Source organism: Equus przewalskii, chromosome 12 (assembly GCF_037783145.1).
Source record: "Equus przewalskii isolate Varuska chromosome 12, EquPr2, whole genome shotgun sequence".
Classification (NCBI taxonomy): domain Eukaryota; kingdom Metazoa; phylum Chordata; class Mammalia; order Perissodactyla; family Equidae; genus Equus; species Equus przewalskii.
The window spans coordinates 40,079,260-40,106,049 of record NC_091842.1 but is presented as its reverse complement, the minus strand read 5'-3'; the positions used below and the strand labels follow the sequence as shown (position 1 = coordinate 40,106,049).

Below are 26,790 nucleotides of genomic sequence, written 5' to 3'. Positions count from 1 at the left end.
ATAATAGTAATGTGCTCCTCGCAGGGCTGCTGTGAGCATCCAGTGACATCCTAAGGGTAAAGCTCCCACACACAGGAGTTCTTTCACATGACACCTCTGGGGTCCCTGAGGCACAGGGAGGAATGCCCTTCTGCCAACTCATCTTTATTGCCTCTCAGACAGACACACCTGCAAAGGCACCAGCCCAACACCAGAGGCTGGACACCCACTTCCAAGAGTCTCAGAAACTCCCAAAGGAATCCCTGAGCGTGGGGGCACCTGGAGACTCAGCTCTGAACGGTGGCCAAGGAGCGGGAAACAGCAGGCTTTGTCTGTGGGGGTTCCCAAGGCGTCAGGGAGGGCGAGAGGGCAACTTAGGGCCCGTGGGGGACACGTGAGAGGCTGACCAGGGAGAGCTTGGGGAAGCGGTCCCTGCAGGAAGCCGCCTCCTGCCCTCCTGGCAGGGAGCGGAGAGAGGGATGCGTTTGGAAGGCAGGGACTAAGGCCACAGGGCTGGCTGCCGGGTTAGGCAAGCGCCAGGGAGACGGGGGTGCCCCCTAGTAGTCCCAGAAGCAACAACAGGGCAGAGAGGAAGATCCCAGCCAGGCTTGGAGAGAAATTTCTGAGTTCTGGGGCTGAGCTCCCGATTGTGCTGGCAATCCATGAGGCGTAGAAGCTGACACTGGCGTAAACACCTGGCTTCTTGGGGAGGCCACAGTCAGACCCCCAGGTCACCACCCCTGCCTGGATCCAGACGCCATCAACGTCACAGACCAGGGGGCCTCCGGAGTCACCCTGGAGAGAAAAACAGTCCAGAAATGTAGCTGCCCTCTTTACACACGGGGGAGATTGAGGTTCATAGGGCCGCCCAGTCCCACCAACTTCCCTCGAGGTCTGCTGGCCAGGTCTAGCGGACAGAGGATCGATGGATGAGATGTTTCTGGAAGGCGGCAGGAGTGACTGGTCTGGGAATTAGGGGCGAAATTCCTGGCAGGTGGGACAAGCAGTACAATGGGAACACTCTATTCTCTAAATAAAACTATATTTCAGAGGAGGGGCTCTGAGGAGCACTTCTGTGTTGCTAAGAATGCTGTTTGCTTCGTTTTGGATGAAAAAAAATCTGTTTGAGACGAAGCAATACTAAGAGGCGAGGTGAGATAAAGTGTGTTTTGCTTATAAGAGCAGACAGGGAAAGACAAGGCCAACCCAGCCCAGAAGGGACCTGCTCCTCAGGAAAATTTGTTCAAAGGTTCTCAGTGTTGTTTTTTGGAAAGAAAAAAGAAGCTTCTGGCCCCAAAGGAAAAGTCTTAGGGACAGGAGTATGGTCCCAGTTTGCAGAAGCACATCTGTGGGTATTGCGTGTTCTGACAATATTTATATAATCTTGGAAAGAGAGGCAGGGTCCAGGAACATTTTTTTCTTTTCGAATTGATGCTTGTATCTAAAACAATGTTGCTCTCCTCTGCCCTGGGGGGGTCCCCAGTGGTGACGGGCAGTGGGAGACCCAGCCCCAACCGGGCGTGCTTGCTCACCCCACAGGCATCCTTCTGGCCACTCTCGAAGCCGGCACACAGCATGTCCTCCAGGATGATGGGCTCCTCGGTGGGGATCCCGGAATTCTCATGGTAGTAGGTGTCACAGGTCTGGGCATCAATGAGGGGCACCTGCAGCTCCTTCAGGGTGAAGGGAGGAGGGAGTGCTGTGGTGGGGAGCAGAGAGCGGAGCTCAGAGGGGAGCCGGTTGCCTCCTGGCTCTCAGCTGGCTTGTCCCTACTCGCCCACACTCCGGTGGACCAATGACACAAAGGCGTTTCTGCATGTCGCTCCTCTCGTTCCCGAGGAAGAGGGGCCTGTGTTTGCCCTCATGAAACCCCAACGAACAGGCCCAGATGGCAAGGTGGACCTGTGTTTAACATTCAAAATGCCAGAAGAACTGTTCCCTCCCTTCCCTGGCTGGGCATGCCTGGAGGATCCCTCCCAGCGCCCGGGGAATGCGGTAGGATGGACACGCAGCAGGGTGAGGGGCAAGAGCCGAGACCTGGTTTCAGGAGCCAATTCAGGCCGTGGACTGTGGTCAAGTCACTCCCACCAACTGACCCCTTATGCTTCTTGGCTGCCCAAGGCCCAAGTCAAAAGTGGGTTGAATCATGGCCCTCAAAAATTCACATCCACCCAGAGCCTCAGAATGTGACCTTATTTGGAAATAGACACTTTGCAGATGTAATTAGTTAAGACGAGATCGTACTGGATTAGGGAGAGAGTGTCCTTATAAGAGACAGAAAAGGAGAAGACACCGAGACAACAGGGAGAAGGCTGTGTGAAGACGGAGGCAGGGACGGAGGCAGAGTGATGCAGCCACCAGCCAAGGAACACCAAGCATTGCCAGGAGCCACCAGAAGCTGGAAGAGACAAGGAAGGGTTCCCTCCTGGGGCCTTCAGAGGGAGCATGGCCCTGCTGACAGCTTGAGTTCAGACTTGTGGCCTCCTGAACGGGGAGAGAAGACGTTTCTGTTGTCTTAAGCCACCCAGTCTGTGGTCCTTTGTTATGGCGGCCCCAGGACCCTGATAGGAAGAGATATTACAAGCACGATGATGATGACAGTGGCTGATGCACTGCCCAGCCCTATGGGCAGTGCCTGAAATTCATTATTCCATGTAATCCTCACCTTGACCCCATGAGGTTGGCACTTTTGAGATCTTCTCTTGCCGGAGGAGGAAACCATGCTCCAGCAAGGCTGGTGGTCACCCAGCCAGGACTGAGGCCAGGCTGTGGACCCCACCCCATGAGGGCAGGGGTGATGTGTGAATTCTCTAACAGCGTTAACGGCACAGGTACTAGCCTGTGGCATGGTCTGGACCCCAGGTTGGGCCAGCATCCCGGAGCCCTCTGTGGGTCTGGCATTAATGCTTTGGTTCTTGGATGCTGGGAGCCCAAAGGAGGGTCTGGGGTGGCAGGCTGCTTCTGCACTGTCATGGCAGTATTTCAGTGGCTCCCCCTGCTGTGGCTGTACCAGTGTTTGTGGGCTCCACCTCCATCCTGTTTGAGGGTAGTGGCTGTGCAGCTGGCCCCAGGTAGGGTGTCAGAACTGGCCCCCACTGAGTCACCCCCACCTACCCCCACCCCACCACCAGCTCTAGACGTCCTTACGTAGATTTACGCCAATATTCCCCCAGCCGGTGACCCAGCACCACGTGCCGTGACCTAGGGGGTCTCCAGTACTGGGGAGGCAGACTGGAAGGATGAGGCTGCTGAAGTTGACGGGTGAGGACAGCTGTACTAGGGCGATGTCAGCCCTGTTGTTTTCCTCCAAGTAGTTTGGGTGGATGATGAACTGGGCCACTTCTCGGAACTCTCGGGGCTCGTTGACCTGGGGGTAGGAGGAGATGGACCCCAGGAGCACCATGTAGGCAGACAGCAGCTGTTTCCTGGGGGGGCGGATAAGTCAAGGGGTCGGGAAGGCTATGCCTAGGCCCCACGGACGGGGCTAAGGGCAATCTTGATTCCAGGGAACTAACATTACAGACGAAACTCTTTATGAGCTGAGCACATCCCAGTGGGAGCCCTGCAAGGCGCCTGCTACTCCCTCCATTTGGCGGGTGAGCAACAGGCTTGGGAGGTGAAGTCACCTGTCCAAAGGCCGCCCAGCTAGTGAGCAGTGGACTTGAGGCCTCGGATTCTCAAGAGACGTTCTGATTTAGGAGCTTTTGGTTTCTGGGAAATGAATCATTTCTTGGGAGGTGGACAATGGGAGGACTGGCACTGGGACTGTCTCCTCCCCCATTCTCTCCACACCACGCCCAGCCCCAGAACTGGGGCCATCCTGGGTAGACAAGTGAGACCCTGGAGGACACACCCCCTGTCCGTCTTCTGCCCAGGTGGGCAGGAGGCTCCTGTTCAAATGAGGAAGGGAGGGTGTCAGGGAGGGGTGAAGGGTAGGTGCTGGCTGGCCCCAGCTCACACTCGTGCCCCGACAGATACTCACTGGTCAAAGCAGTGGGCAGCAGTCAGCACCCAGTCCTTGGCGATCAGGGAGCCCCCACACACATGCTGTCCATGCTCCCGCAGGCTGACCTGCCACGGCCACTCACCCAGTTGGGCATCTTCTCCTGATACAATGCGGCCTGACACTTGTGGGCGTCCACACACTGTGGGGTAGGTCCACGGGCCAGGTTACCAAGGTCCCCTGTTGGTTCCCCTAACCCTGCAGACCTGCCCTCCTTTCTCCCTGCCTCTCGTGGGCCCTCTTCTCAGGCTCAGCAAGGCACGTCCCTCTCCTTGATGGGAGAACTTGACCACCCTGGGGGGTGCACAGCAGCTGAGCTGGGGGAGGTGGGGACCAGGGGCCTGGATTGCTCAGCCAAGCGTGGTGAGAGAGGGAAGGTGGGAGCGGCCCGGCTGGGCACCTGGGGAGAATCTGATGCTGCTGCAGCGCCACACAACACAGAATGTGCCTGGCGGGTGGGTTTGGGTGGGAGCTGTGAAGGCGCTGAGTTCTGGGGGAGTGGATGCCGGCCCCCCGATGTCTGAGTTCCTTAGGGGACCCATCCAAGTACAAGGCTATAAGGAGCGGGGCACCTGTCTTTATTACACTCCCCTCTTTATCTGCCCCCCAAAACCCCGGCTCTCTCTCCGGCGGTACCATGATATTTGTCCTACCTGAGTCCCAGTTTATCACACTGTCATCCGTCCGGGAAAAGTTGGATGGGAGAGCCGGGGGGCTCCCCTGAAGGGCTCCTGGGAGGAGGGAGAGCAGGGCGGTGGTGAGGGCCAGCTCCATCTTGCACTCCCACTGCCACTTCCGGGCTGGCTCTTGGGGTCAAAGTCCTCAGACACTCAGGAGAGGGAAGGAGATTGCAGCTCCAGCCCAAGTTTCTGAGCTTGCCCTGGGGTGGGGCTGACACCTCCTCTCCTTGTCCTCAGGCCTGGGCCCTCTCACTGCTCCTGGGCACAGGGACCCTGGCCTCTTCCACATCCTTGGCAAGACCCTCAGGGCTTCCCTCCCCAGCCCCAGCCCTCGCATCACTTACCGTGTACTGGCACTCTGCCAACCATGCCGCATACCTCTTGGATTCCCCGGGAGCTATCACAATCCCCATCCTTCAGCAGAGGAACCGAGACTCTAATGGTTGAATGACTTGTCCAAGGCCCTAAAAGTGGCAAAGCCAGATAAATCGACTTTGTGCTCTGTACTCCGGTGCCTGGCACCCCAGGACAGGGGCAGCGGCACTGCAGACTCTAGGGCAGGCCCCCTAGCCCCCTTGGCCATCCATTTTCAACCTGGGGCTCTCAAGGGCCTGAGGTGAGGCCAGGATGCCTGGGCCTGAGAGGGGACCCCTCATTCAAGGAGATGGAGCAGCCAGAGGAGATGCGGGATTCTCAGCCTGAAAAGCCATTGCCCCTGATGTTCTGCTCTGACCACAAACAGCAGACACCTTGATGTCCATCACTACTGCCCTGGCCTGCAGCTGAGGCCCTGGCCTCCAGGTCAGGGGCCTTACAGAGGGTGTGTGGGCAGGAAAGGAGAGCTGACCAGCCTTGGGCATTGGGGGGAGGAGGGATCCAAGAGACTGCTCCTGATTCTTAAGGTTTTTCCACTTCTCAGAAAGTACCCATCCTTTCCACGCCTTCCCATCAACCTGGCCTCCAGGCAGCTCCCCCTCCAGGGACTCATTACCCCAGAGGGCATGGTGGCTCTCTTAGCAGCCCCAAACACTTGATTTAGGCAAAAATCCTGCTTGGTGACTACTCTGGTGTTATTGCTTTCTCCTCTACCTAATCTCTTGATTTCTGAGGAAAAAAATGTGGATTTACTAGTTTCCCGAGTATTTAGAACATTTTTTTGCTTTATGTATTTCAAAGCTCTGTTGTTGGGGGCATAACGCCTCACGCCCCTGCCATCTTCTCAGTGGCTTATAACTTTTGTCAATGTGACATCCCTGCACTCCATCCTGAGGACCGCCAGCCGGGGTTCCATTTCGGCTGAAATCATCTGATATGCGATAGTCCACAGCCACTCTCATCTTGTTTGCAATTTCTTCATCAATATATATTTTTAAATCAAAACAAAACAAAAAGAAGACGTTTAGAAAGAAATTACAAAAAAATAAAATTTCTAACCTACTCATGCTTGCCCTTGTATGGAATATACTTGCTGGAATGCTTGTAAAATAATAAAGTACAGTCATGTATCACTTCATGACAGGGATGCGTTCTGAGAAATGCATTGTTAGGCAATCTTGTTGTTGTGCAAACATCGTAGCGTGAACTTACACAAACCTAGAAGGTACACCTACTGCACACCTAGGCTCTATGGTACTAATCTTATGGGACCAATGTCATCTATGCAGTCTGTCATTGACCGAAACGTCATTACGCGGCACATGACCGTGATTCCATTAACAGTAGTATCAATTTTTGTAATTGCGAAAGAAACAGAAGTTCGATGATTCAGTGATACCCTGTGAGGATAAAGGCACATCCTGCCTGCTCGAGATTGTGATTGAGAATTCCTGGATTATCAGAATTATGTAAGAGCTGGCACATTTCACAGTAAATCCGATTTGGAGACATCACAAGAGATCTTATCATCATCACTGAGTGTTACTTAAAACTCACACCCATTCAATAACCCTTTCTGTGCTCACAGGGAGCTGGTCACCTGCTGCATGTGATACTGAGGAAGTCAAATACGCACAGCCCCAGTGCTGTGGTCTGAATGTCAGTGTCCCCTCCAAATTCATACACTGAAATCCTAACCCCCAGAGTGACAGTGCTCTGAGGCAGGGCCTTTGGGAAGCGATTAGGTCATGAGGGTGGAGCCCTCAAGAATGAGATTAAGTGCCCTTATAAAAGAGACTGGGACACCTGTCCTGCCTCTTCTGCCATGTGAGGACACAGTGAGAAGCAACAGCTATGACCCAGGAAGCTGGCCCTCACCAGACACTGAACCTGCCGGCACCTGGAACTCAGACCTGCAGCCCAGGAACTGTGAGAAATAAGTGTTCATTGTTTATAAGCTACTCTCTTCACGGCATTTTGTTAGAGCAGCCCAAACGGACTGGGACGCCCAGCAAAGCACCTGACCCGGAAATGCAACCAGATTTCCCAGTCCTCTTTTTCCAAGTGTGTTCGTTATGCTCCTGTTTCTGCTGCTATGTTAGGAATATACAAAGTGGGGGAGGGGCCAGCCCCACGGCATAGTGTTTAAGTTTGCATACTCCACTTGGGTGGCCCAGGGTTCCCCAGTTCGGATACTGGGTGCAGACCTACACACAGCTTGTCAAGCCATGCTGTGGTGGCATCCCACTTAGAGGAACTAGAAGGACTTACAACTAGGATATGTAACTATGTACTGGGGCTTTGGGGAGAGAAAAAAAAAAAAAAGAGGAAGATTGGCAACAGATGTTAGCTCAGGGCCAATCTTCCTCACCAAAAAAGCATAAGAGAAAAAACAAGTTGGGGAGACATGTCTTCATCTTTAGACTTTTATGGTCCAGGACAGTTCCCACTGCTGTGGACAGATGCCTGGAGAATATGGAATCAACGCCAAGGATGGACCTATCTTCCTAACAGTCTAGAGCCTGGCCTGCTTGTCATCTTTTCTCAACCCTTTATTTTATTTTACTAAAAACACTTATTATGTAAAAATTTAAATATACATAGATGTAGACGACTACAAAAAAACACCCTACACCTGTCACCTAGCTCAAACGATGACAAGCATAGAACCAATCCTGTCTATCCCTCCATGTCTTTACATTTTTCTCTCATGTCATCTGCCCGTTTTAAATTTCTGCTCCAAGCTCTGAATGTGTTTCTCTACTTTGTCTTCGAGTTTGCCGATTCATTCTTTAGCTGTGTCCATACTATGCAGCTCTTTGGCTAAAATGTTTTCCTTCAGCAATATTATAAATTTCCAAACACTCATTCGTGTTCTCTGAATGCTCTTTTCCCACATAATTCCTGTCTAATGCTGTCAATACCTCTCAGGACACTAGGATCTGAGGAAGCCAGTTAGAATTTTCCAAGTTGTCTGCTGCTCTGTGTATTATCTCAGTTTTCTATGGAGTCAGTTCAGTTTATCCAAATAAATCCTTCTGGTGCGTGTGAGGGTTTTCCTCGAACATTTCTTCATCCTTGGCTGCTCAGGCCTAGGATGTCCAGACCCTGCAGGATCCAAATAAAGGACTAGCCCATGACCGGCTCCTAGGAAATAACCTCTGAGCCCTCGGACTGTCCTACCTGAAAAGAGTGTCTCTGTAAACCTGGGCCCTTGGGCCATGCCAGAGAGCTGATGTGAACAGTGTGACTCATGACAGGGCCTTGAGCCACCCTGTTTCTGCTGGACCACTGGAGGGGCTGGAGTCTGAGAACTAAGGTCAGCCACATGATGGAACCCCAATAAAAACTCCAGACACCAAGGCTCAGGGGAGCTGCCCTGGCTGGCCATACCGCACACATGTTGCCACACAGCATTGCTGGGAGAATTAAGTGCTGTCCATCTGACTCCACTGGGAGGGGACCGCTGAGAGCCTGCACCTGGTCTCTCCTGCCTTCTGTCCTTTGTACATTTTGCATTCGCTGATGTTACCTGTATCCATTCACTGTGATGAATCATAGCCACGCGGATAACAGCTCTTCCGAGTTCTGAGTCCTTCTAGTGAATCACTGACTTCGGGTGGCCTCGTGGACCCTGACTCAGTTGTCCATTCACATCTATGACTGAAGAGCAGCTTGGTGACTTTGGTGCCCTGCAACATCACTCACAAGAAAGGACAGCTGCCTGTAGGCTCTATGGAGTTGGTGGGGCCTGTTGCCAGGCTGCAAGAAGACAAGGAAGCTAAGAGCCGCCCAAGTGGTCAAAATCAGGCCAGCTTTTACTCTGTGGGTCCTAAAGGATCATTACTTTTTTTTTTTTAAAGATTGGCACCTGAGCTAACAACTGTTGCCAATCTTTTTTTTTTTTTATTCTCCCCAAAGCGCCCCAGTACATAGTTGTGGATTCTAGTTGTGAGTGCCCCTGGCTGTGCTATGTGGGAGGCTGCCTCAGCGTAACCTGATGAGCCGTGCCATGTCCGCGCCCAAGATCCCAACCGGGAAACCCCGGGCTGCCGAAGCGGAGCGCTGGAACTTAACCACTGGGCCACGGGGCGGCCCCAAGAATCATCAATTTTAACAGCAGGTGACACAGTGCTAGGCCTCCAGTGGGCACTCAAGGACGCGTTATCGTACCTTTGGAAGGCCTGGCTGCGGGCCACGTCCTTGAGCCTTCTTGGAGGAAGGAGTGGGTAGAAAAGGAGGCAGCCAGAACCCCAGGGTTGCAGACAAGAAAAGGATTGTGGGGGCGCGCTGCTTCCTGGGCCACATCAAGGGGCGTGGTTGGGGGACCCAGCCCCAGCACGAGCTCAAAGCTGGGGCACTGTGAGGTATCATGTTCCCAAACAGTTCTCGCACCCGGAGAGGTCAAGGGGGCAGACGGTGGGGGCCAAGGTTCCTGTCGCTCTTTCTCCCCCAGGGGGCGCCCCGCCGGGCCCTGGAGCAGGCGGAAGCAGACGGGGCGCCAAGCGGCGGGCCCGAGAGGAGGCCATGGACGTCCGGGTCGGGGCGCTGCTGCTGGCGCAGCTGTTGGTGGGAGTCGAACTCGGGAAGCGGGGTGAGCTCAGGCGGGGGCTGCCGGCCGACCCAGGGGTGATGGGGGAGGATGGGGCGCGTGGACACCCAGGGCAGCTGACCTTCTCGTCTCCCCTCAGGGTTGCAGGATCAGGACGTGCTGTTTCCAGGTAAGGCGCCCAGGACGCGCGCTTCCCTGCGTAAGGCACCTGGGCCGGAGCGCAAAGGGCGCCTCATCTTTTTCTCTCCCTCCTCCCAGGTGTCAACAACTCGTCAGTGCTCACATGTAACTGATGGGACCGTGGGGGAAAGGGGCGGGCACCTGCGGACCACGTGGGGAGGGCTCCCAGCGTCCCCTTCTCCGTGGGCTGACGACCCCAGCACGCGCGCGGTTTCCCGGAGAGCCCCTTCCCTTCGCGCACCCCAGTGGGCGAGAGCACGAGGATGAGCCTGCCTCCTGCAGCTCAGCCACGTGTCCGACTGTCCATCCCAGGGCCCTGTGGCCGACAGACCATCCACTCGCTCGTAATGGGCGGACAAGAATCGGTGCACGGGCGCTGGCCGTGGATGGGCAGCCTGCGCCTGCCTAAAGGCCACCACTGCGGAGGGACCCTGCTCAACCACCGCTGGGTGCTCTCGGCCGCGCACTGCTTTGTAAAGTGAGTCTGGGGGCGGGTGGCCCGCTGACTAAGGGGAAGGGAGGGGGCTGAGACTCCACCAGGACGTGCGCGACCCCCCGGCCCTTCTGTTCTCCTGAGCCCCAGACCTAGTCCCAGTCAGTTCCATCCACACGAGTTCCCGTTAGTGCCCCTGGAGGGAGCCCGGTTCAGGTTCTTCCAGAACTTTCTTCCAGAACGTTCCCGTGCACATTGGTGTGTCTTGTTCTTTTCTTTTCTCTCTTGTCTTCTCTTCTCCCCAAATGACACCACCAGCCTTCCCCTTCCTCATCCCACCCCCCGTGGAGGTGTCCCAGGGGTGGGAGGAATGAGCTGAGCCGGGTAAGTGCTGGGCACAGAGCCTGGCCTGGGGTGACAGCCACCTCGGAAGCTGTTCTGACTCCACCCTGCTGAGTGTCCCACTTTGGCACCCGTGCATCTGCTCCTTCTTTCCTTAGGTGGGCTGGGGAGGAGAGGGGCTGGTTGAGTGACTGGCCAGATGAGAGGCAGAGGGAGGCACCCCTCCCCCCACCCCCAGGGTCTGGGACTTTGGTGGTGGCCTCTGTGGGCTCTCACCCTTTCTCCCCTGGACGCTTTGGCCCGTAAGAAGAACTGTTGACGGCATCCCGCATGAGCCCCAGCAGCAGCCCCGGCAGTCTCACCTCATGGAGCCGGCCTGGGATGCTCAGGTGGCCCCTCTCTCCTCGCCTGCCAGGAACAACGATCCCTATGAGTGGACAGTCCAGTTTGGTGAGCACTCTGCTAGGCCACCTTTCTGGAACCTGTGGGCCTTCTACCATCGATACAAGGTGCAGGATATTATTATGTACCCCGAATTCAAGGGAGTTTTATTCAATGACATCGCCCTGTTGAAGCTGTCGTCCTTCGTTACCTACAATAAGTACATCCAGCCCATCTGTGTCCAGGCCTCCTCCTCCGAGTTCCAGAACCAGAACAACTGCTGGGTGACCGGCTGGGGGTTCCTCAATGAGACCAATCGTGAGGCTGGGGACAAATGGGTGGGGAAAGGGCATATTGTGCTCTATCACCGGCTGGGCCACAGCAGCCCCCACCTTGGTCCCTGTACAGCTGGGCCCGCCTTTGGCCTACTCAGCATTCTCCTTTCCTGCTTCCTTCTGCTCCCCCTGAGAGGGCAGCACCTCTGTACCCCACCGAGTTCCTCTCCCTTCCAGAGACTGTGAGCCGGAAGCCAGGGTGGGGAGGGGGGCCAGCTTGGCTCGGCCTGCACCCGCCAGCCTGCAGGGGTGTGGGAGTTTGGGGAGGGCGGGTCCTTGTAAGAAAGGCCTCTGGCATTGTTTTTGGTTTTTAATTAAGATTTAATTCACAAACCATAAAATTCTCTCTTTTAATGTATACAACTCAGTGGGTTTTAGTGTATTCACAGAGTTGTGCAACCATCACCGCTGTCTAACCGCAGCATTTTCATCCTCTCAAAATGAAATCTCATACTTACTAGCTGTTGCTCTCAATTCCTCATTGTCCTAGGGCCGTAGCTCCTGGCAACCGCTAATCTGTTTTCTGCCTCTATGGATTTACTTATTCTGGACTCTTCATATCACACACAGTGTGCTCTTCTGTGCCTGGCTTCTCTCACTTAGGATAATGTTTTCAAGGTGTATCCATGTTGTAGTCTGTGTGTCTATACTTCATTCCTTTTTTTTTTCTTTATTTTGTTCATATAACATTAAATTAACCACTTTAAAGTAGACAATTCAGTGGCATTTAGTACATTCACAATGTATAACCATCAACTCTATCAAGTTTCAAAACATTTTCATCACTGCCGGGGGAAATCCCATAGCCATTCAGCAGTCACTCCCATTACCCCCTCCTTCCGGCCTTTGGCAACCACTAACCTGCTTTTCATCTCTCTGGATTTAGCTATTCTGGATATTTCATGTAAATGGAATCATACATGTGACCTTTTGTGTTTGGCTTCTTTCGCTTAGCAAAATGTTTTCAAGATCATCCATGTATCAGAATTTCATTCTTTTTTATGGCTGAGTAATATTACGTCCGTTGTATGGATATAACACAGTTTGTTTATCTGTTCATTCACTATGGACATCTGTGTTGTTTCTACCTTTTGAGTATTGTGAATAGAGCTGCTATAAACATTAGTATACAAATTTTTGTTTAAACCCCTCTTTTTAATTCTTTTGTGTATATATTGAGGAGTGTAATTACTGGATCACGTGGCAATTCTTTGTTTAACTTTTTGGGGAACTGACAGTGTTCCACAGCAACTGCACCATTCCACGTTCCCATCAACCATGAATGAGGGTTGTAATTTCTCCCCAATCTCCACAGCACTCGTTATTTTCCAGTTTTTCTATTTTGACCATCCTAGCGGGTGTGAAGTGGTATCTCACTGTGGTTTTGATTTGCATTTTTCTAATGACTAGTGATGTTGAGCATCTTTCCATGTGCTTGTTGGCCATTTGTATATCTGCTTGGAGAAATGCCTATTCAGGTGCTTTACCCATACATAGATTGAGTTGTCTTTGTTGTTCTGTTGTAATAGTTTTTTATATATTCTGGATACTAGACCCTTATCAGATATATGATTTGCAAATATGCAAATATTTTCTCCCATTCTGTAGGCTTTCACTTTCTTGATAGTCTTTTTTTCTTTTCTTTTCTTTTTCTTTTTTTTTTTGCTGAGGAAGATTCATCCTGAGCTAACATCTGTTGCCAATCTTCCTCTTTTTTTGCTTGAGGAAGATTAGCCCCAAGCTAACGTCTGTGCCAGTCCTCCCCTATTTTGTATGTGGGCTCTACCACAGCGTGGCTGATAGTGGTGTAGGTCCATGCCCAGAATCTGAACCTGTGAACATGGGCCACCAAAGTGGAGCATGCTGAACTCAACCACTACTCCAGAAGGCCAGCCCCCTTCATAGTGTCTTTTGATGTACAAAATGTTTTAATTTTGGTGAAGTCCAAATATTTACTTTTTCTTTTGTTGCTTATGCTTTTGATGTCATATCTAAGAAATCATTGCCAAATTCATGGTCACAAAGATTTACTCCCATGTTTTCTTGAAGAGTCTTATAGCTTTAGCTCTTACATTTATGTCGTTGATCATTTTGAGTTGGTTTTTTATGATGCTGTGAGGTAGCAGTCCTTGTAGTAGGATATCCAGTTCTCCAAGCACCCTTTGTTGAGGAGACTGTTCTCTCCTCTATTGAATTGTCTGGGCACCCTTGTCAAAAATTGGTTCACCATAGATATATGGGTTTATTTCTAGACTCGCAATTCTATTCCATTTGTCTCTATGTTTATCCTTATGCCAGGACCTCATTGTTTGGTTGCTGTAGCTTTATAGTATGCTTTGAAATTGGGAAGTGTGAGACCTCCAACTTTGTTCTACTTTTCAATATTATTTTGGTTATTTGGGGTCTCTTGATATACCATTTGACTTTTAGGATCAACTTGTCAATTTCTGATAAAAGGCCATTGGTATTTGGATAGGGATTGCCTTGGATCTGTAGATTGCTTTGGGGTGTACTGCCATCTTAATAACATTCAGTCTCCAATCCATGAACACAGGATATGTTCCCTTTATTTAGTTCATCTTCAATTTCTTTCAGCAATGTTTTGTAGTTTTTTGTGTACAAGTCTTTCATCTCCTCAATTAAATTTATTCCTATTTTATTCTTTTTGATGCTATTGTAAATGAAATTTCTTTTTAAATTTCCCTTCGGAATTGTTCATTGGTGGTAGATAGAAATATAACTGACTTTTGTGTCTTGACCTTGGGTCGTGCAAATTTGCTGAGCTCATTTATTAACTCTAGTCCTTTTTTGTGGATTCTTTATGATTTTCTCCATATATATCCTGTCATCTGTGAACAGAGATAGTTTGCCTCTTCCTTTCCAAGTTGCATGCGTTTTATTTCTTTTTCTTCCCTGATTTTCCTGACTAGAACTTCCAGTGAAATGTTAAGTAGAAGTGGCAGAAACTGGCCTCCTTGTGTTGTTCCTGATCTTAGGGGGAAAGCGTTCAGATTTTCACCGTTCAGTATGATGTTAGCTGTGGGGTTTTCACATATGACCTTTATCATGTTGAGGAAGTTTCCTCTATTCCTGGTTGATTGAATGTTTTTATAGTGAAAGAGTGTTGGATTTTGCCAAATGCTTTTCTTGCCTCAGTTAAGATGATCATGTGGTTTCCCCCTTCATTCTATTAATGTGGTATGTAGTGCGTTAGATTGATTGATTTTCTTATGTTGAACCACCTTGCACTCATGGGATGAATCTCACTTGGTCATGCTGTACAATTCTTTCATTATGCTGCTGGATTCAGTTTGCTAGTATTTTGTTGAGAATTTTTGCATATATATTCATAATGGATATTGCTCTGTAGTTTCTTTTTCTTGTGGTGTCCTTGTCCGGGCTTTGAGGTCATGGTAACGTTAGTCTCATGGAATGAGTTAGGAAATATTCCTTCGTCCTCTATTTTTTTGGAAAAGTTCAAGAAGTTAATTTCTTCACATGTTTAGTAGAATTCACCATTGAAACCATCTGGTCCAAGGTTTTTCTTTGTTGAGAGGTTTCTGACTACTGATTCAATCTCTTTACTTATTATGGGTCTGTTCAGATTTTCTGTTTCATCTTGAGTCCGTTTTGGCAGTTTGTGTGTTTCTACGAATTTGTCCATTTCCTCTAGGTTGTCTAATTTGTTGGCATATGAGTATTCAAAGTATTCCCGTAGAGTCTTTATTATTTCCACAAGGGTACTGTAGTAATGTCCCTGCTTCACTGTCCATTTTGTTGATCTTTCAAAGAACCAACTTTTGGTTGTGCTGATTTTCTCTATTGTTTTTCTATTTCCTAGTTTGATTTTTTACATTCCTTTCTTTATTATTTCCTTTCTTCTTCTACCTGAGGGTTTAGTTTGCTATTTTTCTAGTTCCTTAAGGTATAAGTTAGGTTATTGATTTAGAATTTTTCTCCTTTATTAACACAGGCATTTCCAGCTATAAACTTCCTTCTGAGAACTGCTTTTGCTGCATCCCATAAGTTTTGGTATGTTGTGTTTTCATTTACATTCATTTCAAAGTATTTTCTAATTTTCCTTGTAACTTCTTTAATTTCCACATATTTGTGGATTTTTAGGTTTTCCTTCTATTATTGATTTCTAGCTTCATTCCATTGTGGCTGGAGAATATGTTTTTCGTGATTTCAGTCTTTTCTAATTTACTGCAACTTATGTCTTGGCCTGACATATTGTCTATCCTGAAGCCTGATCCACATGCACTTGGGAGAAATGTGTATTCTGCTGTTGGTTGGGTGGATTATTCTGTATATGTCTGTTAGCCCAGTTAATTTACAGTGTTGTTCAAGGTCTCTCTTTTCTAGTTGATCTTCTCTCTGGTTGTTCCATCCGTTATTGAAAGTGGGGTCTTGAAGTCTCCAACTGTTATTGTAGAGCTATCTATTTCTCCCACCACTTCTGGCAATTCTGCTTCATATATTTTGGGGCTCAGTTGTTAGGTGTGTAGATGTTTATAATTATTATATTTTCTTGAGAGATTTGACACTTACATCAACATACAATGTCCTTCTTTGACCCTTGTAACAAGCCTTGACTGAAAGTCTATTTGATCTGACATTAGTGTAGCAACCTCAGCCCTTTTTGGGTCACTGTTTGCATGGAATCTCTTTTTCCAACCTTTACTTTCCACCTGCGTGTGCCTTTGGATCTAAAATTATTATCTTGAGGACAGCCTATAGTTGGATCCTGTGTTTTAATCCATTCTACCAATCTCTGCCTTTTAATTGGAGTGTTTAATCTATTTACATTAAAATTACTGATAAAGAAGGACTTACTTCTACCACTATTCTGTTTGTTTTCTGTATCTTGTCATATTTTTTATATCTGTATCTGTCATATCTTTTTGTTTCTTATTTCCTCTTTTTGTGTTTAATTGATTTTTATTACTGTACTGTATTGACTCCCTTCTCATTTCCTGTTCTGCATATTTTTTAGTTATTTTCATAGTGGTTGCCCTGGGAATTACAATTAACAACTTAAAGTTATAACAATCTATTTTAAATTAATACCAACTTAGCTTCCATAGTATACAAAAACTCGGTTCCTATACAGCTCTCTTCTTCCCCTTTAAGTTGTTATTGTCACAGTTTACACCTTTATATATTGTATGACCATTAACAGAGATTTATAACTATTCTTTTATGCATTTACTTTCTATATTATATTGGAAAATAGAAGTTATAAACCAAAACTATAATAATACCGGCTTTTATATTTACCTATGTAGTTACCTTTACTGGTGGTCTTTATTTCTTCCTATGAGTTTAAGTTACTGGTTAGAGCCCTTTCATTTCAGCATGAAGGGCTCCCTTTTCCATTTCTTGTAGGGTACATCTACTAGTGAGGAACCCTGTCAGCATTCATTTACCTAGGAATGTCTTCATCTCTCCTTTATTTTTTGAAGGATATTTTTGCCTGGTATAGAATTCTTGTTTAACTGTTTTATTCTTTTAGCACTTTAATATGTCATCCCACTGCCTCCTGGCCTCCAGTGTGTCTGAAAAGAATCCAGCTGTTAATCTTGTTGAAGATCCCATATACTTGATGTGTAGGTTCTCTCTTGCTGTTTACAAAATTCCCCCTTTGTCTTTGTCTCTTGATATTTTGATGAAAATGTATCTCAGTGTGGATCTCTTTGTGTTTATCTTCCTTGGAGCTGTTCAGCCTCTTGAGTTTGTAGATTCATATCTTTCATCAAATTTGAGAAGTTTTTGGCCTGGATCTGGCAGCTGCAGTATATTAATCATTAATGATCTCAGCTGTGTCAGCCCCTCCCCCTGTGCATCTTTGGCCAAGGAATCTCCCCACTGGCTCAGGCAGGGTCTGTCATCTCCATTCTACAAATAGGGAAACTGAGTCTCAGGGAGGAGCTTAACAGCCTGTCCATCCATTGGGTCCTTCTGTGAGATTGTTCATCACCCACAATGTGCTGGCTGCTGGGCTAGAGCAATGGCCCAGGCCCTGTGGGTGCCCCGGGGAGTCCACCCCCCCTTCAGCCTCTCCCTGTCTCAGATGGCAGAGGAGAGCTAAGGTTGTTGTCTTTCTCTCTCCCACCCTCAACCTCCGGCAGCTCTGCTGCCTCCCTACAATCTCCAGGAAGTGGAGGTCGCCATCATAAACAATTCCAGGTGTAACTACCTGTTCGGACAGCCTAGTATATTCAGGGGAGTCGGCGAAGACATGATTTGTGCTGGTGCTGAGGAAGGCGGCATTGACTCCTGCAGAGTGAGTGCCCCTGCCCAAACCAGGGCCTTGCTGGAACCAAACACCACCCCTCCCAACCTTGGGCCTGAGAGCAACCCCCATGACCCCCACCAACCGACCCTCAGAGTTTATTCATGAGAAAACAATTGTATCCCTTATTTAACCAGCCTGTAAAACAAGCTTCTTGTTTTACTTTAATTGTCCCTCCTTTGTTCTTCATGTGAAACGCAGCGGGTGGAGACTGTGGCCCCTTTGCAGATACAGCAACTGGGGCTTGTTTGCTTCCAGGGGAGGAAAAGGATTTGCACCCAGGCGGCCCAGCCCACAGTCCCTCCCACTCTCCCACCCTCCACTAGCCCCTCCTGCCCTACCCCTGGCCTGGCTCACTCATGCTGCTCCCCAGGGTGACTCAGGTGGACCTGTGGTGTGTCAAAAGAATGGGCTGTGGATTCAGGTTGGAATCGTGAGTGGGGGATCGGGCTGTGGTAGGCCCAACCGGCCCGGTATCTACACCAACGTTAGTAGGTACTTCAGCTGGATGCAGACGCTGGTGGGCCGCAGCACACCAAAGCCAGACCCCACTCAGCTGCTGCTGCCCCTCGCTCTGCTCTGGGCTGCCCCACTCCTGCAGCTGGCTGTACGCACCTGAGCCTGTGAGGATGCAGTAGTTACCACAGTGCCAGAAAATTCATCCAGGGCTGTGAGCATCCCAGTGGCAGGACTGCCTACTGGGTCAGGTCCAGTCCCCTTCTGTCTCATTTCTAATAAACACATGTGCATGTTCAATTTGATGCCGTGCAGAGCATCTGTGGACCTGAGTGGCCCGCTGGACAGCTCCCTCATGGTCACCCATGTCCCGTCCATCCCAGGACCCATCCCTAACTCCTAAATCTTTCTCCACCTGTCTGCACTGTACAGGTTTTGGTTGCAAACAGCAGAACCCTCTCAGATCAGTTCAATCAGAAAGAGAGTTTGTGGAAGGACATTAGTGGCGCCGGGGTCCCTGGGGGCTAGGAGGATGAGTGGGGGTGCTGTGAAGGACACCCCCTGAGCACCCCCATGCTCATGCTGGTGCTCCCCATCACACAGATGCTCCTAGTCTCACCACTGTCCCCCAAAGGCTGACCTGGAGCTGGGACTGGGATGCAGATAGCTTATTTGGGAGGTGATATCAAAAGCCCCAGTGAGGAGTGGGGAAACTGAGGCAGGGAGGGAAGAAACCCAATGATGTTTGCCCAAACGAGGAGATTACCGTTGTGGGTGACTGAGGCACAGTCCGGCTTGGGCCCTCTAAGAACCGTGGGGCACGCACCTCAGCATCGGCCCACTGGAGGACAAGGATGCTGGGCGTGGGCATTTCTCCCCTGACCTCCTACGGGTGGAGGGTGGTCCTGGGGGCACAGGAACTCCAAGCTGGAGCAGCCCCAGGGAGGCTCAGTGCCTGGGGAGCCACTGCCAAGCCATCAGGGGAACTGGGCAGCCTCCACTGTGTCTCGCCCCCTGCTGGGGTCCCAGAACCCTGCCTCAGTGTTCCCAGGCCAGCAGGGCAAACTCAGGGGCACCTCAGAGCTGCTCAGGCAGACTTGCATTTTCACAAGATCCCCCAATGCTGTGAGCGGAGGAAAGTGTGAGAACCTCTGGGGGGCCTGGATTGCTCCCCTCTGCTCTCCCCACAGCCCCCGCTGTGGAGAAGCAGGTGGGAGTCTTCAGAGTGGAGGGCCCTCCTCAGCTCTGCCCCAACCCTGACAGCCAGGCAGGTTTACAGGGCACTGCACTTGAGTCGTGCCCCGTGCAGCACTGTGAGGCTGAACTTCCCTCCCCCTCTCACAGTGAGGAAACCGAGGCTCAGCGGGGTGACAGGACTGCCCGAGCCACCTAGCTCACAAGGGCCGGTGTCCACCTCTCACTGTATGTGGACCTGTCCAGGCCTGACTTGGAGGGGCCAGCAGATCCCTGGATGGCGGGGTCTTCACATGTCTCCTCGGGTCTCCTGCAGAACTCTCCTGCATTGTCAAGATTTCCAGTCCTGCCACCCACCCTCCCCAGGACAGTGGCCTTGAGGGTGGCCCCATCTCACCTCCCCCAAAGGCCCTCCATTGACCCCGAGAAGAGCATTTGTCACCCTGGTGTCCCAGGTGTTGCTGGAGGATGGTACTATTTAATGCCTGTGACAATGCCCTGTGGGACCGCCTGGCAGGGTTGACACTGCCCCTCCTCTAGCGGCGGCAGAGTAGCCTCTGGTGGCCCAGGGCCTGTGTGACAGACTCATCCACAGGAACACCTTGGCACCTACCTAGGCACACATCACCCACAGAGTCATGTTCGGGGCCACTTACCTAGAGGCTCAGAAGGACCCCTGCCAAGTGCCACAGCGTAACCCCTTCCCATGGCCTGGCTCACCAGTACAGCTTTATCTCTGCCAGGCTGACGTGGACAACCCCTGGTTGTTAGGTCCACATGATGTGGGGCTCTGGCTACAGCCATCCCAGGATCTGCCACAACAGTGCACACCAGCTGGTTCTGAGGAGGCTGCTGCTGTCTGGTCTGGTCTCCCCAGGACACCCACCCCCACCTCCTCCCACTGCCAGTTCTCCGGGTGCGCCTGGGTCTGGCCAAGGGCTGGCTGTGCATTTGTCAGAGATGAGTCCTGTGCTGTGGACAGTGGGCTGGGCACTGCCACACTGAGACACACCTGGAAAGGGTAGCAGGCTGGGGCACACCTTCCCCCCACCTTTGTCAGAGTGTGCTCTGGGGCCACTGGGGCTGTTAACAGAGTTATTTTGTTTTCATCCTTGGCATTTAGAGACTTTGGTTGTAAGCAACAGAATCCCCTGGAACTAGCATGAGTGAAGGAAAGTTGCATCAGAGGGATAAAGGGCAGCCCGGAGAGGGCGAGGATGACTGCAATAAGGAGCTCCAACACCATGGGACCTTCTTTCTCAGCTTGGAAGGTTCCAGGCTCTCAGAGCAGCTGAGAGTCCTCGCCTGTGGCCACGGCTATGGCTGAGCCCCAAGGGGTTCTCTCTCCCTCTTCCAGGGTAAAAATCCCAGGGGATGATTCTAATTGGTTGGGTTTGGGTCATGTGTCACCTCTTGACCAATCATTGTGACCTCGAGGACACAGTGGGATGATGGCCCCAGTTTGGGTCATTAGCCCATCGTGGGACTAGGGGCAGGTCTGGCACCAGAAAAAGGTGGGCTGACTCAGCTCTGGCCCTGAGGAGGCTGGTTGTGAGGCACCCTCCCAGGGCAAGTAGAGCCCAGGGGCCATTTCTGCTGTGGGGCTGAAGGGGCTGAGGGCCCAGCAGGGGTCTGCGCGCCACTTTCTCAATCTGAGACAGGGGTTGGGGACCCTTTCCAGGGTTCCTTTCCTACTCCCCTCAAGGTTCAACTGTCCATTATTCAGCCAGTTCCAGACCCTCCCCCCGCCTTCCCCCTTCACCCCAATTCCAACAGGCAGAGACCCAGGTCTCCTGCTACATAGGACGTCAGCCTTCCAGCTGGCTCCTCTCTCAACTTTGGCCCAGGTCCCCAGAGATGGCTGTATGTTCCCAGGGTCCCTTGTCACTCTCATTCCCACCAGCCTCTCCAGCTGCCCCCAACTCTGCACCAAGGGGAACACTGCTCTCCTGACCCGACTCCGACCAGCTGAGTCATCTAAGGGCAGCTGAGCTGGGGTGACCAGGTCAGGAGCTGGATCAGGGAGGTGGACCAGGGAGGATGAGAGGACCATGTGTCTTTCATTCTCGTAGCACTTTTCTGGCATGGATGTGAGGCAGGCACTGCTCCGAGCCCTGCACTGGGCAGCTGGCTAACCCACTAGTCTTCACAGCAATCCAAGAGGGGGGCTGTACAGAAGAGGAAGCTCCCCCAAGGTCTCAGGGCTGGAGGGAGGGCGCACTGCAGCCCGACTCGAGACCGGAGTGTGGGCTGGAGTGTGGTCCTGGGGCATGGACAGCAGAGGTCAGGCCTGAGCCCGCCTGCCCTCTGCTCCTCACCAAGGGCTAGGGCCCAGCCGCCACCAGGTCCCATTTTGGATTCCTCGCCCTCACCCCCAGCCTGCTGCCCTTTCACTCACTCCCAAATACTCAGTGCACACTCTACACTGGGCACTGTTGTGGCCATTGGGGACTGTTATGGACTGAATGTCTGTGTCCTCTCCAAAATTCCTCCACTGAAGCCCTAACCTCCAATGTGACTGTCTTTGGAGATGGACCTTTTATGGAAGTAATTCAGATTAAATGAGGTCAGAAGGGTGGGGCTCTGATCCCATGGGATTAGTGTCCTTATAGAAGAGACTCCAGAGAATGTCAACCCCTCACCCCCCACAGGTGCAAAGAAGAGGCCCTGTGAGCACCCAGCGAGATGGCAGCTGCCTACAAGCCAAAAGAAGAGCCCTCAGAATAAGACCCCCCCTTGTTCTTGGACTTCTCAGCCTCCAGAACTGTGAGAAATAAGTTTTTGTTATCTAAGCCACCCAGACAGTGGTATTCGGACCTGGCACCTTGAGCTAAGACAGGGACAGAGACCCAGATCCTGCCTTGTGGAGGGGAGACAAACTAAGGGGAATCAAACTTCCTCTATCACATGTCAGCTCACACTGTGACACGGCCAGCGAGGAGGGATGGCGGGCAGGAAGGCCTCCCAGGAGGAGGGGATGGAGCAGCGGGCTGTGGGATGAGGAGGACTTGACAAGGTAGAAAGAGGCTAGGGAGTCTTCTAGGTGGTGGGCATGGTCCAGGCCCAGCCCTTCACTGAGCCCTGAGCCCAGCATCTCCCAGCCTCACTGAGACCAGCAGCCTCACTGTCCTGGCCACCCCAAATTGAAGAATGGACTGTTTCCCAAGGTCAGGTCTGCTCCTGGCTTGCAAGGAGTGCTGCCAGCTTTGAACCAGCCATTCCTCACTTTGATCCTGGGTGCAGACCCAGGATCTGGGTGGCGCTTAGCCAGGCCTGGGATCTGGGCTCCCTGTGGGGCTGGCCAAGCTGGGATTTCTGGACAGAACAATAGCATTTGGACCGGCCTGGTGGCACAGCGGTTAAGTTTGAATATTGTGCTTCAGAGGCCCGGGGTTCGCCAGTTCAGATCCTGGGTGTGGACCTACGCACTGCTGGTCAAGCCATGCTGTGGCAGGCATCCCACATATAAAGTAGAGGAAGATGGGCACAGATGTTAGCTCAGGGCCAGTCTCCCTCAGCAAAAAGAGGAGGATTGGTGGCAGATGTTAGCTCACGGCTAATCTTCCTCAAAAAAAAAAAAAAAAAAAAAGAACAGTAGCACTCAGAGGCCCCGGCAACCCACACTGCAAGGAGGCAGGAGCCAGGATCAGGTTTGGCGATGAGCTGCCAAGGATCCTCAGAGCTTCCTGGCCTGACCGCAGCCACCGCCCCCGACTCTGGCCCAGTGGCGCCCAGGCTTCTGCCTCCAGTTCTCAGCACCTTGGCCCAAGCCAGCCTTCCTTTGAGAAACCCAGGCATCCCTTCCCCTGCCACCTCGAAAGCGCTGCTCAAAGCATCTTTGTTCCAGGCTGGACTGGTGAAGCCGCAGTACCGCCCTGGTCTCCTTAATTACCCCCTGGCTGGGCCCCCGCCCCCTCATGGCCTTTTAAGCCCCCAGGTCCTCCCCCAGCTCAGTCATCAGGGAGGGCACCTGCCAAGAGAGTGAGAGCAGGGTCCAGGGGCTGCCAGGGCCAGCGAGGGCAGCTGTCAGGCAATGGAAGTAGAGGCTGGCAGAGGGGCCAGGCTCCAGGGTTCATGTGGAGGCATAGGGTGTCCAAATCTTGCAGGGTTTGAGGGGGCAGACATGGTCCCCGGGGCCTGGGCAGAGGGAAGTGCATAGAGCCTGGACCATGGGGATAGGTCCGGGACCAACCGGGGGCTGAGGGAAGACAGAAGGGCCTCTGGGGGGCTAGTGCCCTGGGCTAGGACCCTCCTCTCCTCTCCCTGCAGGCTCCGACAGAGTCCTAGCCCTGGGCACTGCCATCCTGACCCGGCCCTGCCCTGAAGACAGAATGAGGGGGGCCTCCTGCCTCCAAGTCCTGCTCCTAATGCTGCTGGGTGAGTTGGGGGCAGGGGCTAGGGGTGTTGGCCACAGGGACATTGGCTCCCAGGTCCCATCTCACCCCTCTCTGGCCTAGCTGACCTAGAGCACTCTAGAGCATCCTAATCTTGGGTTCAAGTTCTTCTGTCACTGACCTTGGGCTCTCCAAACCCGGATGTCCTCTTCTGTGTAATGGGCATAGTCCCCACCTCACAGCACTCTGGGGAGGGTTAAATCCAGTAACGGACTGCACAAAAGACTGGCACCAGGTCAGTGTGACAAATATGTTCCACCCCCCTCACCCCGTTATCTGACACCAAATCCGTAATCCAGTCCCTTCCCGGCTTCCTCCTCCAGGAGCTGCTGGGACACTGGAGTCTGCAGGTAAGGAAGACTCAGAGTCCCGCGGCGCCACCACCTCCCTGACCTTGGCCCTGTCTCCTCGCCCTCACTCTCCTCCCAGGCCCCCATCCTTCGCCCACCCTCGCCTTCCCCTTGTTCTCTCGTAGCCTGCGGGCAGCCTCGCGTGTCTAGTCGGATCGTGGGGGGCCAGGACGCCCGCGACGGAGAGTGGCCGTGGCAGGCGAGCATCCAGCACCGCGGGGCGCACGTGTGCGGGGGCTCGCTCATCGCCCCGCAGTGGGTGCTGACGGCGGCGCACTGCTTCCTGAGGTCAGCGGGCAGCCAGCCGCCAGGCTCGGGCTGGGCGCGCCCCTGCTCCCCGAGGGCTCCAGCGCGGGCACACCACCTGGCGGCGGCGCGGAGACTGCGCGGCGGGGGCTGTGCGATGGGGACTGCGGTCCTGGGGTGGGGCGGGGAGGGATACTGCGGAGCGGGGACTGCGGTCCTATAGGCAGGGGGTACTGCGTGCCGGGGACTGCAGTCCTAGGGCGGCGGGTGTCCACTGTTAGTGGCCTCTCCCCTGTCTCGTAGGCGGGCGCTGCCGTCCGAGTACCACGTGCGCCTCGGGGCGCTGCACCTGGGTGCCGCCTCGCCCCGCGCCCTCTCGGCGCCCGTGCGGAGGGTGCTGCTACCCCCCGACTACTCCGAGGACAGGGCCCGCGGCGACCTGGCGCTGCTGCAGCTGCGCCGCCCGGTGCCCCTGAGCGCCCGAGTCCAGCCTGTCTGCCTGCCGGAGCCCGGGTCCCGCCCGCCCCCCGGCACACCCTGCTGGGTCACTGGCTGGGGCAGCCTCCACCCGGGAGGTGAGGCAGAGGGCGGGGCACCCGGGCATTGTGAGAGGGACCCGAGATCCCCCTACACTGCCCTCTCACGGGGAATCCCAGCCCCACACTACGCCAATCTGGGACCCAGGGCAACCTCCAGGAACCCAAACCTCCCAATCAGGCTGGGGAGTCCTAGTCTGGCAGGTCCGACTCTTAAGCAGGGCTTCTCCCACGACACTTGCTTTCTGCCTCACCCTCTCCTAACTCTCAGAAGTGCTCCCTCTCCCCCCAGTGCCACTCCCAGAGTGGCGACCTCTGCAGGGAGTCAGGGTGCCACTGCTGGATGTGCGTGCCTGCGACCACCTCTACCACCTGGGCACCAACGTGCCCCGTGCTGAGCGCATAGTGCTGCCCGGGAACCTGTGCGCCGGCTACGTCGAGGGCCACAAGGATGCCTGCCAGGTGCACGAAGCTGCCTGGACCCTCCCGAGTCCATGCCCCTGTGCCCAGCACCCTACCTCCCTAGAACCCAAGACCCAGGAGATACCACCTCCAGGCTAGTGTCCTGGCCCCCAACCCAGAGGCACCACCTGGGGGACTGAAACCCCAGGACTGCCATCTGAAGTCCCCTGAGGGCTGGGACCTAAGCTCACCTTTCTCCTGCAGGGTGACTCTGGGGGACCCCTGACCTGTGTGAAGTCTGGGCGCTGGGTCCTGGTGGGCGTGGTGAGCTGGGGCAAGGGCTGTGCCCTGCCCAACCGTCCTGGTGTCTATACCAATGTGGCCACTTACAGCCCCTGGATACAGGCTCACCTCAGCCTCTGATGCAGTGACACTCGCCTGAAGCCAGACACTGGGGTCCCTCAGCCAGCCGGTTCACCTGGGGACCTGCACATCCCCCCACCCTGCCCCTTCTGATTTGAGGCTCAGAGGCCTGATAACACTAAGGAGCCATCCGTCCATCTGTCCATCCCCTGCCTCCTCCTTGGGGCTCACCAAACCTGAGCTGCCTAGCCTCTTCCAGGAGCCTCCTGCGTGTGTGGGGGTCTCACACTCTCTCCCCTTCCTGTCCATATTTACCCTGAGCCCCACCTGGGGCTGGGCCTGGGCACCCAGAGATGGCCAAGCGACCCGGTGCCCAGTCTGGCCTGTGTGCCCCTCTTCTTCTGGAGGAAGTCAGGGAGATTGGAAGTGTGAGAGGGACTCAACGCCAAGGACATGATTCTTCGTTGCTAGCTTTTGAAGATAGAGGGGCCACATGGCAAGGAACTGTGTGAAACCTCCAGGAGCTGAGGGCAGCTCCCAGCTGACAGCCCAGGAGGGGAGACCTCAGTGCTGCAACCGCACGGAACCGAATCTGGACAACAACCTGAACAAGCAAGGAGGTGAATTCTTCACCCAGCCTCCAGCTGAGGGCCCCGTCAGGCCGAGCCATTGATTTCAGCCCAGTGAGACCCTTCTCAGAGAGCCCAGCTGAGCTGCCCAAACTTCTGGCCCACAGAGCCGTGGTTTAATAAATTTGTGTTGTTTTAAGCTGCTATGTTTGTAGTCATTTGTTACACAGCAATTGAAAATGAATACAGATTTTGCCCCACTGTGATGGAGGTGCCCCAGGGTGTGGGGTGGGCCAGCCACCAGCCCTGGCCTTCCCATGCAGTTTAGGAGGCTCAAGAGTCTGGGGCAGCTGGCATCATGCCCTCTTCCCAGGAGGGGCAGGAGGCCCCAGCCAGGCCTGGCCTTAGCTTCTGTTGTCGTTGTTTCTGTCCTCACCCCCATCCATGACCAGGGTGAGTGTGGGGCTGTCCCCCAGCCTTGGCCAGGCCCCCTGCCAGGCCCAGAACCCTCCCACCTGCATCTGGAGACTAGCCTAGGCCTTCTGCAGCTCCCTGCCCATTCTCATGTGCCTGGGACCCAGTGTCTTGTCCCTTCCCTGCCATCTTCTTATCCCCAGGCTGAGGACCACCCATACCAACAGACAGAGCTCAGTTTCTAGAACTGCAGAAGGAACAAGAAACTGAACGAGACCTGGAAAATTCAAAGCCTAATCTTTGGAGCTGAT

At 53.0% G+C, this 26,790-nt stretch overlaps 2 protein-coding genes across 9 annotated transcripts; one reads left to right on the top strand and one right to left on the bottom strand.

The window, feature by feature from the left end:
- Window positions 1-123: 123 nt before the first annotated feature.
- Window positions 124-9,383, bottom strand: LOC103551651 (serine protease 33). 3 transcript variants are annotated; one of them, XM_070568647.1, is made up of 8 exons: window positions 9,211-9,383; window positions 8,570-8,700; window positions 5,007-5,126; window positions 4,636-4,713; window positions 3,962-4,124; window positions 3,127-3,404; window positions 1,512-1,678; window positions 124-774 (listed from the first exon to the last, which is right to left on the bottom strand). In XM_070568647.1, the coding sequence occupies exons 2-8, from the start codon at window positions 8,577-8,579 to the stop codon at window positions 505-507; spliced, it is 1,086 nt and encodes a 361-aa protein (XP_070424748.1). In that variant the 5' UTR covers window positions 8,580-8,700; window positions 9,211-9,383; the 3' UTR covers window positions 124-504. The 3 variants fall into 3 exon arrangements, with proteins under 3 accessions (XP_070424748.1, XP_070424747.1, XP_008519428.2); XM_070568646.1 differs by lacking the exon at window positions 8,570-8,700 and having other exon boundaries at window positions 9,211-9,349; XM_008521206.2 differs by lacking the exons at window positions 5,007-5,126; window positions 8,570-8,700; window positions 9,211-9,383 and having other exon boundaries at window positions 4,636-4,779.
- On the top strand, window positions 9,285-26,264 carry LOC103546072 (serine protease 33-like). 6 transcript variants are annotated; one of them, XM_070568641.1, is made up of 14 exons: window positions 9,285-9,404; window positions 9,494-9,631; window positions 9,729-9,758; window positions 9,848-9,874; window positions 10,082-10,247; window positions 10,960-11,243; window positions 17,392-17,546; window positions 21,857-21,971; window positions 23,475-23,582; window positions 23,923-23,949; window positions 24,075-24,237; window positions 24,499-24,770; window positions 25,024-25,193; window positions 25,398-26,264. In XM_070568641.1, exons 2-14 carry the CDS (start codon window positions 9,565-9,567, stop codon window positions 25,554-25,556), a joined length of 1,743 nt encoding a protein of 580 aa, XP_070424742.1. In that variant the 5' UTR covers window positions 9,285-9,404; window positions 9,494-9,564; the 3' UTR covers window positions 25,557-26,264. The 6 variants fall into 6 exon arrangements, with proteins under 6 accessions (XP_070424742.1, XP_070424746.1, XP_070424745.1 ...); XM_070568645.1 differs by having other exon boundaries at window positions 9,378-9,404; window positions 10,960-10,994; XM_070568644.1 differs by lacking the exon at window positions 9,285-9,404 and having other exon boundaries at window positions 9,418-9,631; window positions 10,960-10,994.
- The last annotated feature ends 526 nt before the right edge of the window (window positions 26,265-26,790 follow it).

Coding starts and splice junctions, on each gene's coding strand:
- LOC103551651 (XM_070568647.1), bottom strand. Junction 4,714..5,006: donor TGGCAGAGTGCCAGTACACG/GTAAGTGATGCG, acceptor CCCTCCTCCCAG/GAGCCCTTCAGGGGAGCCCC. Junction 4,125..4,635: donor TGTGATAAACTGGGACTCAG/GTAGGACAAATA, acceptor CCTACCCCACAG/TGTGTGGACGCCCACAAGTG.
- LOC103546072 (XM_070568641.1), top strand. CDS start 9,565: ATGGACGTCCGGGTCGGGGCGCTGCTGCTGGCGCAGCTGTTGGTGGGA. Junction 9,632..9,728: donor AGTCGAACTCGGGAAGCGGG/GTGAGCTCAGGC, acceptor GTCTCCCCTCAG/GGTTGCAGGATCAGGACGTG. Junction 9,759..9,847: donor TCAGGACGTGCTGTTTCCAG/GTAAGGCGCCCA, acceptor CCCTCCTCCCAG/GTGTCAACAACTCGTCAGTG.